Source organism: Sphaeramia orbicularis, chromosome 21, assembly GCF_902148855.1.
Source record: "Sphaeramia orbicularis chromosome 21, fSphaOr1.1, whole genome shotgun sequence".
Lineage (NCBI taxonomy): Eukaryota > Metazoa > Chordata > Actinopteri > Kurtiformes > Apogonidae > Sphaeramia > Sphaeramia orbicularis.
In genome coordinates this window covers 29,772,977-29,784,710 of record NC_043977.1, presented here as the reverse complement: position 1 = coordinate 29,784,710, position 11,734 = coordinate 29,772,977, and the positions used below count along the sequence as shown (strand labels likewise).

The 11,734-nt window shown below is 37.7% G+C and overlaps 2 protein-coding genes across 5 annotated transcripts; both read left to right on the top strand.

Annotated features, from left to right (window-relative positions):
- The first annotated feature begins 185 nt into the window (after window positions 1–185).
- Window positions 186–2,927, top strand: p2ry8 (P2Y receptor family member 8). The gene is made up of 3 exons (XM_030125006.1): window positions 186–412; window positions 1,476–1,798; window positions 1,987–2,927. The coding sequence occupies exons 2-3, from the start codon at window positions 1,479–1,481 to the stop codon at window positions 2,774–2,776; spliced, it is 1,110 nt and encodes a 369-aa protein (XP_029980866.1). The 5' UTR covers window positions 186–412; window positions 1,476–1,478; the 3' UTR covers window positions 2,777–2,927.
- A 262-nt stretch (window positions 2,928–3,189) lies between these two features.
- Window positions 3,190–10,798, top strand: asmtl (acetylserotonin O-methyltransferase-like). Of its 4 annotated transcripts, XR_003934388.1 has the most exons (16): window positions 3,190–3,236; window positions 3,938–4,053; window positions 4,482–4,613; window positions 4,703–4,750; window positions 4,849–4,913; window positions 5,013–5,077; window positions 5,229–5,337; window positions 5,621–5,975; window positions 6,058–6,291; window positions 7,171–7,333; window positions 7,456–7,655; window positions 7,763–7,895; window positions 8,154–8,294; window positions 8,431–8,553; window positions 8,947–9,309; window positions 9,423–9,462. XR_003934388.1 is itself a non-coding variant. In XM_030125462.1 (15 exons), the coding sequence occupies exons 2-15, from the start codon at window positions 3,961–3,963 to the stop codon at window positions 9,766–9,768; spliced, it is 2,067 nt and encodes a 688-aa protein (XP_029981322.1). In that variant the 5' UTR covers window positions 3,190–3,236; window positions 3,938–3,960; the 3' UTR covers window positions 9,769–10,798. The 4 variants fall into 4 exon arrangements, 3 of the variants coding, with proteins under 3 accessions (XP_029981322.1, XP_029981323.1, XP_029981321.1); XM_030125462.1 differs by lacking the exons at window positions 8,947–9,309; window positions 9,423–9,462 and adding an exon at window positions 9,563–10,798; XM_030125463.1 differs by having other exon boundaries at window positions 5,621–5,957; window positions 8,947–9,452.
- Window positions 10,799–11,734: the final 936 nt, after the last annotated feature.

Here is an 11,734-nt window from a genome sequence, read left to right as displayed (position 1 = left end):
TTGGCTTACGTAAAGGTACAGTTTCAATATTACAAACTGTGGAAATAAATCCTAAACTACAAACCTAAAGAACCTAACCAAACCTAACCTAAACCTAAACTACATGGTGGGCGAGAAATACATCTAGAAAACACCCATGTGCTTTCTCTGTACTATTAATAAGCAGAAACTCTGAGGCATACACGTGTAAGTATTGGGAGTCATCTCAGAAGTGAACCCCACGGCTGGTTGCCACTGCACAAACATTGGATGAAAACTGTCACATGAGCCATTTCCTCTCTTTCTGGGGCATTGTAAGATCTTCAAACCCCATTTCCTCAACAGCGTCACGACTGATAGTACAATACTGCCACAGGCAACTGATACACATGTTTACCTGACTTCAGTCTTGACCTCCTCCGTGTTCATATTCGTAAGTGAACAAATTATTTTTATTCATTATTCTCTAATGATCAGCAAGATCCAGAAACATAGACCTTACATCAGTTTCAGTGTTTTAGATTACATTTTATTTTCTATATTTGTCCTTTTATTTAGTTTTATTTGTTAGATATATATGTATGAATGTAAAAAAAAAAAAAAAAAAAAAAAAAAAAAGAAACAGCCTCACAAATACCTTATAAATTAAGCACAATTAAGCACTTACTAAAGTATGTTTTAGTATAATTTGAATTGCATGTAACATACTTAGAGAGATAACAGTAATGATCTCAATACCACTTATTAAAATTGTATAAAACAAAAAATTCATATAACACAAAAATCCCAGTTTATTGGCTTGTTGTTTTTTTGTTTGTTTGTTTTTTTAATGGTCATGAATACTGATGCAATATAATGTACTTTCCATTGCAAAACTCTGGGTGAAACTTTGTTGGGCTCAGTGGTGCGTATGATTTCCCCTCTGTCGGGTTTGTGGTCAAAACCCCTCTTATACCATGTACACCACATGTTAGAGAAAGTGTTTGTATATCTTATTTTACCTACAATGTTAAAAGATTAAAATTTGGTTATGTTTTGTCTCAGATTTACAATGAATACTTGTGTAATATTATCATTGATAATTACTGATTAGTCTTGTCAAAGAGCTATTTCACAGTTGTGTTTTTTTATAGTGACAGTTGGCACCGTTCACCACAGTTGTAGTGTGAAAAACTCCACCCCTAACATGTGCTCCTAGGAAACACAACATGAGCAATGAGGCCTGAAATGCACGCTACAGTATCTTTTTCACACCTTTAGATCAATCACTTCTGCATGAGCAAAATGCAAAAAGATTGCACGCAATGGCAAGAGTCTCCTGCCAAACAGTTTTTGGGTACTTTTTTTGATTAGTGTTTATGTTTTTTTTTTGTTTTTTTTTTAATGCTTATTCACAAATATTCCAAGAAATGTGACCACACACACATGCTGCTTTATTTTTTTCTAATATACTTTACTACTAGTTTCACTGATAAATATTTTTAACCCACACACAGGTGATGAGAGGCAGTTCCCATCCAGATATGTTGAATTCTAGCAACAATGTGACTGGCCTAGACGACGCCACCCTGTCCCTGTTTAAGAATGTAAATACAAGTATGATCATTTCTGTCATCTACATGGTTGTCACTGCCATTAACCTGATAGGAAATGGCCTTTCTATGTGGCTTCTCCTGTTCCGTACTTCTCCAAAATCACCCTCCATCATCTTCATGATCAACCTCACCCTCACCGACTTGGCTCTCGGCACTGCGCTGCCCTTCCAGATTGCCTACCAGCTCCAAGGATACAACTGGACCCTGGGACCTAGAACATGCAGGTATTTTTTATGATTGTAGGGAGCTGTTTAAGATTTGGTATGTGGTGTTCTCAATAGAAATCCCCTGAGATCCCTATTGATTTTACTTTGTCATGACATTTGTCAGGCTAATTATCTTCATTGCTGCTTCATCCTTTTATTCTACAGTAACTAAGTAAAACACCATTCTTCCATGTGTCCACTTACAGTTTCCTGACCCTGGTCTTCTACACCAATATGTACTGCTCCGTCCTGACCATGATGGCCATTGGTATTGACCGATACCTGGGCATTGTCCGGCCCATGCTGTTCAGGGAAACCAGAGAGAGGAAGTTCGTTGCCGTTATCAGCTGCCTCCTCATGTGGGGTTTGGTCTTGAGTGTCCTGCACCCAATGATGACCACAGATCTAACCTTTCACGTTCCTGAACTTGGTATTACCACATGCTTTGACGTGCTGAAGAAGAATATGCTTCCATCCCAAGCAGCCTGGGCGGCCTTCCTCTTTAGCAATGTGTTTTTCCTCTTCTTCTTCCCTTTCTGTGTCACAACATTCTGCTACGTCAGAGTCATAAAAAAACTGGCCAAGGATTCCAAGACAGCTCAGAAACACAGAGCAATACGTCTGGCCTTCATTGTTCTCCTGGTCTTCACACTCTGCTTTGCACCCAACAACATCCTTCTCTTAGCTCACTCAGTGCTGAGACTCTACTATGACAAGTCTCTCTACATGGCCTACAAACTGTCTCTCTGTTTCAGCTGTCTGAACAGTTGCCTTGATCCGTTCATTTACTACTTTGCTTCCAAGGATTTCAGACAAAAACTGAGAGAGATAATGAATTTGCGCAGCCTGAGTAGTGCAGACTCAAAGCTGGAGCATAGAGAGAGTCTGTACTCAACCCGCTGTGCCATCGAAGGTCAGGACAGACAACACAGCAAGGTGGCTTTGATGCCACATCCCACCACCGCTCACAGCTTAGTGAATGAAATGACAGAGTGAGAAACAACATGGAAGGTGTGAAGAGACTGTAAAGATGGATGTTTGACAACTTGTAAATCATCATTTATATTGCAAAAACATTTATTGTATGCTTTTGGTTAATTATTATACTTAATAAAGTCTTTTTGTATATTTGGATTTGTATATTTCAATCAGCTGTATAGTATTCAAAACAATGAAATATTCATAATGTAAATAAATCATCTAAATAGATTTTATGATTTTATAGCACTATTCTTATTCGTATTGTTCTTGTTGTTGTTATTATTATTATTATTATTATTATTATTATTATTATTATTATTATGACGATGATGCATGTAAAACGTATCCTTTGCCCACTCCTCTTCTGATTGGTGGATCCTCAGCCATACTTGACATGACGTCATCACGTATGCGTACTCACGCTGACCGTCGTAGTCTCTGGTTGTGCAACCGATCACTCTTCCGGGCCATGCAGGTAAGTGACAAATGTGCACTGTCTACCAGTGCCTTAAAGAAAATAATACTGAGACAATCGTTTTAAGAAAAATAGAACCAAGTACCTATTCCTAATCATGGACAACTATACAAACAAACTCCTAAACTGCATAGTTTTTAATTCTATTAACCCGCTAACCCTCTTAGACCGTTTAAACAACTGGTAAAACACCCAACACTAAAACTTAGTCACAAAACTATAGCATTTTATTAGCTATGCATCTTTATGTTAATGTTAAAAATACATGCTAAACATTTAGGCGATTAACTGTGATTAAAACAGCTATTTATAATTGACACAGCCACTGAGGCCCCGTCCTTTGAGTTAGCTGCTTTTTGCTCAAAGACACCAACACTTAATGTCACTTATGTATTCTGTGTATTACAGTTACTGTGTCAATGCATTATTGTATCCCATAATGATATGAGGATAATGCAGATCTGCAGCTAAGGATTATTTTTTCAGTTTTTTAATATAAATAGATACTTAAAAGTTATGTCTATTGAATAACCAAGCAATGCATGTAATCCTACATATGGATCTGTGTGAACTCTATGATCATAATGTGGACCAAACCCCAAAGTACACACTGAGCAGCTCTAATCATCTGAATTGTTATTGGATAGTTTTTAATGGGAGCTGCTTGTCATTGTTAAAAATTGATTGTGAATGACTTTCAGGGTAGTTGAAGAACGAGGCCACCATGGTGCTAAACCCTGTCATTTCCAAGCTTTCTGGTAAACTGGTTGTACTTGCAAGTGCTTCTCCTAGACGACTGGAGATTCTTCGCAATGCGGTATGTGTTCCCTGGTTGACAAACAGACAATATCACAAATTGTTTGCTCTGACTAAATATGGAATTGGGTGGTGTTTTCTGTGCATGATTGTGCTTTTAGGTCCCACAAGTATTTTGACCATTATCAAGCTTGGAGTTTGGTATAGTAATATTTTCTGGTATTAAAGGTACTCATATCAGAAAAGTAATAAGAGTACAAATTAAGTGGGTTTTTTTTTTGTTTTTTTTTATTGAGCATTGTAAAAGATATGTGTTGAATGTGCACCTGACCTTGGGGAGTTGACCCCTCAGCCTGGGACAAATGAGATAACACTAGATAAGTAGAGTTAAAAAACCTGCAATGACCGAAGAATGATTTGGTGATTGAGAGCGTTATGCCAATATACTGTAAATAAATATTTGTTGCTTTGTGCCCTCCTGTATATCAGGGCTTACGCTTTGAGGTGGTGCCGTCATGGTTCAAAGAAACCCTCGACAAGAGACTCTTCAAATCCCCTCAGGAGTATGCAGTTGAGACAGCCAAACAGAAGGCACTGGAGGTGGCCAGGCGGATGCCTTTTGTGAGCTGAGCATTTTCATATATCAGTGAACAGAAAGGTTTTCCTGTAGAATGACATTGATTCACATATTGCATCTTATTTTGATTTAGAAACACCTGAAGACTCCAGACATAGTAATCGGGGCAGATACTATTGTGGTAAGAGACAGAAGGCATAACAGTATTTTGCCTTATTGGCTCTGTTTTTATTTTAGTCAAGCTCAAAAGTTTTTTTGTTTTTGTTTTTTTTTCCATAGACTGTAGACGGTTTGATACTGGAGAAGCCAGTGGACAAGGATGATGCTTACAGAATGTTGTCCAGGTCAGGCTCTTTAACTGTTTCTTTCTGTGTAGTGATGAAATGACAAGGATGGATTCTCTCTCATAGTTTGTTTTTGTCATCTTTAATTTTGTCTTTTAGGCTGAGTGGTAAGGAGCACAGTGTCTTCACTGGCGTAGCTATTGTCCTCTGTCATGAGAAAGAAAGTAAGTAAGCAAACATCAAAGGTCTGTCATAGCATTTTCTTAAATATATAGTTATAGTTAAGCAGATAATATGGACATAAACGCAAATCTACTGGTCAAATAGTATACGTTAATGACTGGATAATTTTAATTTCTGATCTCTGTCCCTCAGATGAAGAGATTGATTACCAGTTAATTGACTTCTATGAAGAAACAAAGGTGAAATTTGCTGATCTCTCAGAAGATATGCTCTGGGAGTATATCAATAGTGGTGAACCCATGTGAGTATAAATGCTTTTGGTGGAGTCATACCATGCATTTGATCAATGGAGAACAGTTTATCACATTTCAAGTTCATGAACTCACTGCCTTTTGGACTTTGATGCAAGAGTTTTCATTCAGCTGTGTTTGTCTTCCCCTTTGTGACTGACATAGATGTCTCTGCTGCGAGGAATAATGTATTGTTTCTTAATGTATATATTTTTTAAAGGAAGCATTACACATAAAACCTTGCTTTTTATTAATATATCTGTACATGGGGTTGTGTTTGTCTTTGTGTCTTAGGGACAAAGCTGGTGGCTATGGCATTCAGGCTCTTGGCGGAATGCTGGTGGAGTTCGTCCATGGAGACTTCCTCAATGTTGTGGGTTTTCCCCTCAACCACTTCTGCAAACAGTTGGACCTTATTTACAACCGCTGTCCTTTCTCCTCTGACGAAGAAAGTGCTTCTGTTGAGCTGCACCACAACAGCTCTCACACTACCTTGATAGAAAGTCAGCATTCATCGAAACTGCCTCCTCAGTCCACCCACAGTCCCATCATCTTTACAAAAGACAATCTTTCATCCAGCCCCAGATCTAACAGTCCTCCTGGCAGTCAAACACACCAGAAAAGCCCTTCGGTCAGTCCTGCTCATAAGGTTGGTTGTAATCACTCTTCAAGTACAGTTTTTCACATTTCTAACATTATATATATGTATATGAAACAACCTCTGTTCCTAGGTGAAAAGGAAAGGCAGTGAAAGTGAAGTGGGTGAGAGTTCCCGGACACTGGTCAACAGCTTGTCCAAACATACAGACAAGAGAGAGATACAGGGCTCAAATCATACACTACCTACGATGACCAGCAGAGGGCAGTTGATTGAATTCAATGTAACCGAGCATGAGGATAGCGAACCTAAAAAGGAGGACTTACAGCAAATCATTCAACTGATGGATGGATTCAAAGCATCAAAGGTATTTACTGATAAACCTTGCTTGTCTACGTTTTTACAGCCCCACATAATTGCTTTTTCTTAACATGTAGTAGGGTACAATGAAGCATATTGATCTCTGCAATTTGTTATTTTTTTGGACAGTGTACTAACATGTTTGTAGTGATATTTATTTGTGTTATAGTCTACTCTAGTCTTAAGGTGCCAGAGAGCACTTATATTTAATAGGTTTTTAAGCTTACATTTGGTTTAGGTCAGGGGTTCAAAAGTGGGGTCCACATACCCCCAGGGGTACTTGGAAGAAGCCCAGGGGGTACTTGACATTTTTTGGGAAAAATACATTAAATAAGTCATCATGTACTGAATACAAAATTAATAATGAGAATTAATGCTGAAATGTAAAACACTAAAAATACATTCATAAAATAGTTTTATTGTCAATCATTTTGTTTAAGCTTTGGTGAGATTTTAAGAACATTTCTATTTAATATTATTCAAAATAAGTTTATTTGAGTAGCTAAATAATTATTTTTTGTTGATTAAAGGTTCATTTATTAATTAATGACCAATTTATTTATTTTTCTTATCAATGAAAGAGGGCACTTTGCAGTTTATATTTTGCAAACAAAATTTTTTTTTTTTTTTAAATTGTTGTTTTTTATATATATATTACAGTTAAATATGTGTTGTTTGTTTACAAAGTTTTGAAAATATAAACAGACACCTTTGGCACAGGAACAAGTTTTGCCTAATTTTTTAAGCATCAGAAATGCTGAAGCAAGAGTTTGGGGTACTTCGATCTTGGCTAAAAAAATATTTCAGGGGGTACTCCACTGTAAAAACTTTAGGCTATATATCTCACTTTGTTTTTGTATTCATCACCTTTCCTACACTTCTCCAGGCGCTGTTTACTGCATCCAAGATGGGTGTGTTTGACCTGCTGCAGAGAAAGCCAGGGCTAGATGCAGCACAGGTGGCTCAGGAGATCAAAGCTGCAGTGAAGGGGACCGAGGGTCTGCTCGGAGCCTGTGTGTCTCTGGGATTGTTACAGAGCAAGGAGAAATGTTAGTTACTGCTGAGATGTGTTAATGATTTACTTGATAATCACTTCATCATCCTGCAAAAAGAGAGCATTTCACACTTAGCTTAAATTAAACCTTGCACTTCATTATTGTCTTTACTGCAGCGTCCCAGAGGCCAGTTTACAAAAACACAGATCTTGCTACTCGTTATCTTTGGTCAGATTCTCCTTTCTCCCTGCACGGCTACATTCAGCACTGTAATGAAACATTGTGGCCTCTTTTCTCCCACCTTGAGAGTGCTGTGCGTGAGGGAACCAACCAGCATGAGCGGGCTTTTGGCAAAAAAGCAAATGATTTATTTCAGGTGATCATCTTCACTTTAACCTCAGTTTTGTTTTGTATCTGGGTTGAAAATGAATGAAAATGTTTTGTTAATGTTTTTGTGTCTCTCTGTCATTTGTCTGTTCATAGGATACCTACTATAATAATCAAAGTGTCAAGCTGAGGTTCATGAATGCCATGCACAGCATTGCTAAAGTTACAGGAAAAGCTGTAGCAACGGCCTTTGACCTTTCCAGTTATAAAACAGCCTGTGACCTAGGAGGTAAGAGAATTATAAAGAACAGTGGTTCCCAAAGTTCAAACCCAAAAGAGAAATTTGGTGTCTTCTTGGGAGCAAAACAAAGGAAATAAAAATATGTTGTGAACTGCCTCTGAAAGACTTTTTTAAAAGCATTTTTTTAACATTTAATCGGGGATATTAGTTCAGTTTGGTTCAGTTCAGATATACAAGTCTGATTCTGTCATTACACAATAAGATGTTTTACATTTCATATTGTTTTTTTGTTGTTGTTGTTTTTAGGATGCACTGGTGCCATTGCCTATGAATTAACCAAAGCCCATCCTGAAATGTCTGTAACGGTGTTTGACTTGCCAGAGGTGGTTGAAATGAGTGAACATTTCCATCCATCACACACTGACAACAGGGTATCATTTGTAGCAGGTCAGTTTACATATCTGTTTTAACTCCTAATGTGTGATGACAAAATGCTTTAAGTGTAATTTAATTATATGCAGTCTATGGTGTGATACATGTTCTGAGACAATAACTTATAGCTTTGACTTCACTTCATGTACAGGGGATTTTTTTAAGGATGAATTACCCAAAGCAGACCTATACATACTGGCACGAATCCTCCATGACTGGCCTGATGAGAAAGTTCATATCTTGCTGAAGAAAATTGGAGATGCATGCACACCAGGTAAAAAGTTACTCTTCACTTGATATTTTGAATATAATCAATAAATGCCAAAATAATTTCAATGTATACATTCATATAGGCTTAGTATTATATTGTAAATGATGTTCAACTTGACCACTTAATATAAAATTACCGGCTTTAGTAGAAACCTGTAGCCTGTTGTGGAGCTTCACTGTTCTGCTATCAGAATGCAATCCTCATCTTTTTTAGACAATTAAATGTTTTTTTCTGTAAAATATTAACACACTACAAAAATATTTGAAGGTCAAAGCCAAGCCAAGGATTTACACCTAAATTTAAAAAAAAAAAAATGCATGGAGGGGATAGTGTTACCACCACTCTTGTTTTAATGACCATCTGCATACTCGTAATACACTTACACCATGCTGCCAGGCTGTGGAGTCCTGCTCAGTGAGATCCTCCTGAATGAAGACAGAAGTGGCCCCAGTCGTGGGTTGCTCCAGGCCCTCAGCATGAGCGATGGGAAACAGAGGAGTGCAGCAGAATACAGCACGCTTTTGAAGAGTCATGGTTTCATCACAGCAGAAATCAGACACACAGACAACCTCCTGGATGCAATGCTATGTGTCAAAGAGTGACTCATAGCTCTCTGTAAAGAACTCTATGAAGATCTTGTCATATACAGTGGGCCATGATCAGGGCTGATTTTCTGATGAAAGATGTCATTATAATGCAATCATTTGAAACCAAATGTAATATAATCTCATTCAAACACCAACCACACATTTATCCTGTGTATATGTTTTTTTTTGTTTGTTTTTTAAACTATTTTTCAGAATTTTTTTCCCCAACATAATAAACAAAACAGCTCTGTTTCACAAGTAAATACACCAGATTAAACAGAGCAGTTATCCTCTGTATATGTTTGAGGAATTTGACAAAAAAAGTTTAAGTTTTTTTTTTTTTTTTATGATGAAATATTAATCATTTTATAGGTTTCCTACTGTATACACTAATCTCCAGGACAATCTCTTGTGTTGGGCTGTAGGATGTGCAGTGCTTCTAGCTGAGACCATGTTGGATGGACAGACAGCCTACTCTGCCCTGCAGGGTCTTAACATGTTGGCCCAGACTGAAGGGATGGAGAGGACAGAGAGCCAGTACGCAGACTTACTGAGTAAACATGGCTTTGGGGACACTCGTGTGGTTCGCACCATGAACTTCCTTGATGCTTTCCTTGCCGTTAAAATGTAGCAAGTAAATTATTCATGTGTCCTGTGTTACTGTTTTGACCCAAAAGAGCCTAAATACTGTATACATTGTGAAGTATAGGAATGGAGATCTGCTGTCACATGTTGACCTGGGTTGACTTTCTTTAGGCGCCTTTGAGTTTATGTACTGTTAAGTATGATCTTTGTAATGACCACAACGGATCTCAGAGAACACAGACCAACCATCGACACTGTTATAACCTGTGTTTTCTGCCTTTTTGTCTGTTGATGCCACTGAGGGGCTTAACTGCCTGCCAGGATGGTAATACAACTTTAATGTACATGTTCTAAAGTAATTACTACTAATTCATTTGTAATTATAAATTAATAAACCACTCTCCAACGTCAAAGGGAAAAACAATTGGTCCATTCTTCATCATACCATTTAGTTTCATACCAGTTGGTGCTTTAGTTTTTGCATAATCCTGCTGATACATAGACAAATATCAGTGATCACATAATTTTCCTGTCAGATGTAATTTTTCAGGTTGACATGACTTGAACTTTAGACCACTGAAAGAATATTGCCAGCAGTGCTAAGGGCAAGGCCTTTCATAAGAGGAACTGTAAAATGAACAGACAGTCACATGAGAAAACAGACAAGAACCAAGGGACATATGACTGGGTTAACAACTGCCTGTTAGACCTCAATACATAGTTTTTTGGGGGGTTTTTTTAGGAAAGAAGAGCCAAACAATGGTTTCTTAAAATCTAGCTCCATGTGAAGCAGCAAAGAACGCTTTTTTTTGTTACTGTATTACTTCACTGATGTGATATTTGATATTCTGGGAATGTAACCTCTTGATTGTTTTTTTACAGTTGTTGCTGCAGTGCTCTATTTTCTTGCTATGTTACTAAAGCTCCTCAAGATGGCACCAGAAACCTGTAGATCTCTTCAGAAATGGTTGCGCATAGTTTCCTTTATTGTTCAATGGACTAATTATTTCCAGTGACAAGTGGATGTGAATTGTTGTAATCATTTGTGACAACAAGAGTTTACATGTTTCAGCTCAGGGATTGTTTGGTACTTTGTGCATGTAGTTTGGACAGATAGTGTCTTGATGCTCACATGACACCACTCTTTAATTCCTTGCAGATATACTGAATGGATTCCAACTCTGAGGCAGCGGGTAAAGCAGCCAAACAGCTGATGTGAATGTGGGAATATCTGTAGCCAGAATAAATAGCTCTTATTCTTTGTGACACTGAAAGTGTATCCGGATTATTCTCCATTTTGGATCCCTCTCTAAGTATTTTTCTTGAAGGGTAATGAGGGTGGTCATGTTATTTATGGCTATTTTCTTGTCAGTCTCATCTCAGGCTCTTTGTGACATCTAACTGATTTCCATGACTCAGATTTTGTTCTTTGAATGAGGAAAGACAGAGGGCGGGTGCACTAAAGTTCAGATGTGACTCTTAGCATGAAGCACAAAAGGTTTGGGTTATTGTGAACATACACCGAGTGTATCAAAATACATATAACATTTTCTCACCACAGTGATTGTGAAAGTCTTCTCTAATCCAATAAATGTAATACTTCATACACATTGTACTAATGATCACATTCTTTTTAAAGACAACTAAGTGACACCAAATGGTTGTGCTGTAGGAGCATGTCAGACTTTTGAAACACAAATGAGCATCACAAATGAAATAGCAGGGTCTGTGTTCCCTTAAAACATGGTGAAGCATTTCCATGAAAGGATTTGCATATCCGTTCACTTCTAATGTCCCAGCTGCACTCGCTCACCCTTGAATGCCTCAACTTTTGTGTACGAGCATCAAGAGTAAAAAGACTCTGCAAAGCTTTCTAATGAAAACCATTCAAGTCAATCAAGTTTACCAGAGACCAAAGGCCAGTGTAATTTAGGAAAATTGCTCAAACTCCAAAGTAATCTTCTGTAATGTGATCTTGCCTATTGAACACTGGCTGTACTGTACGTGTCGGA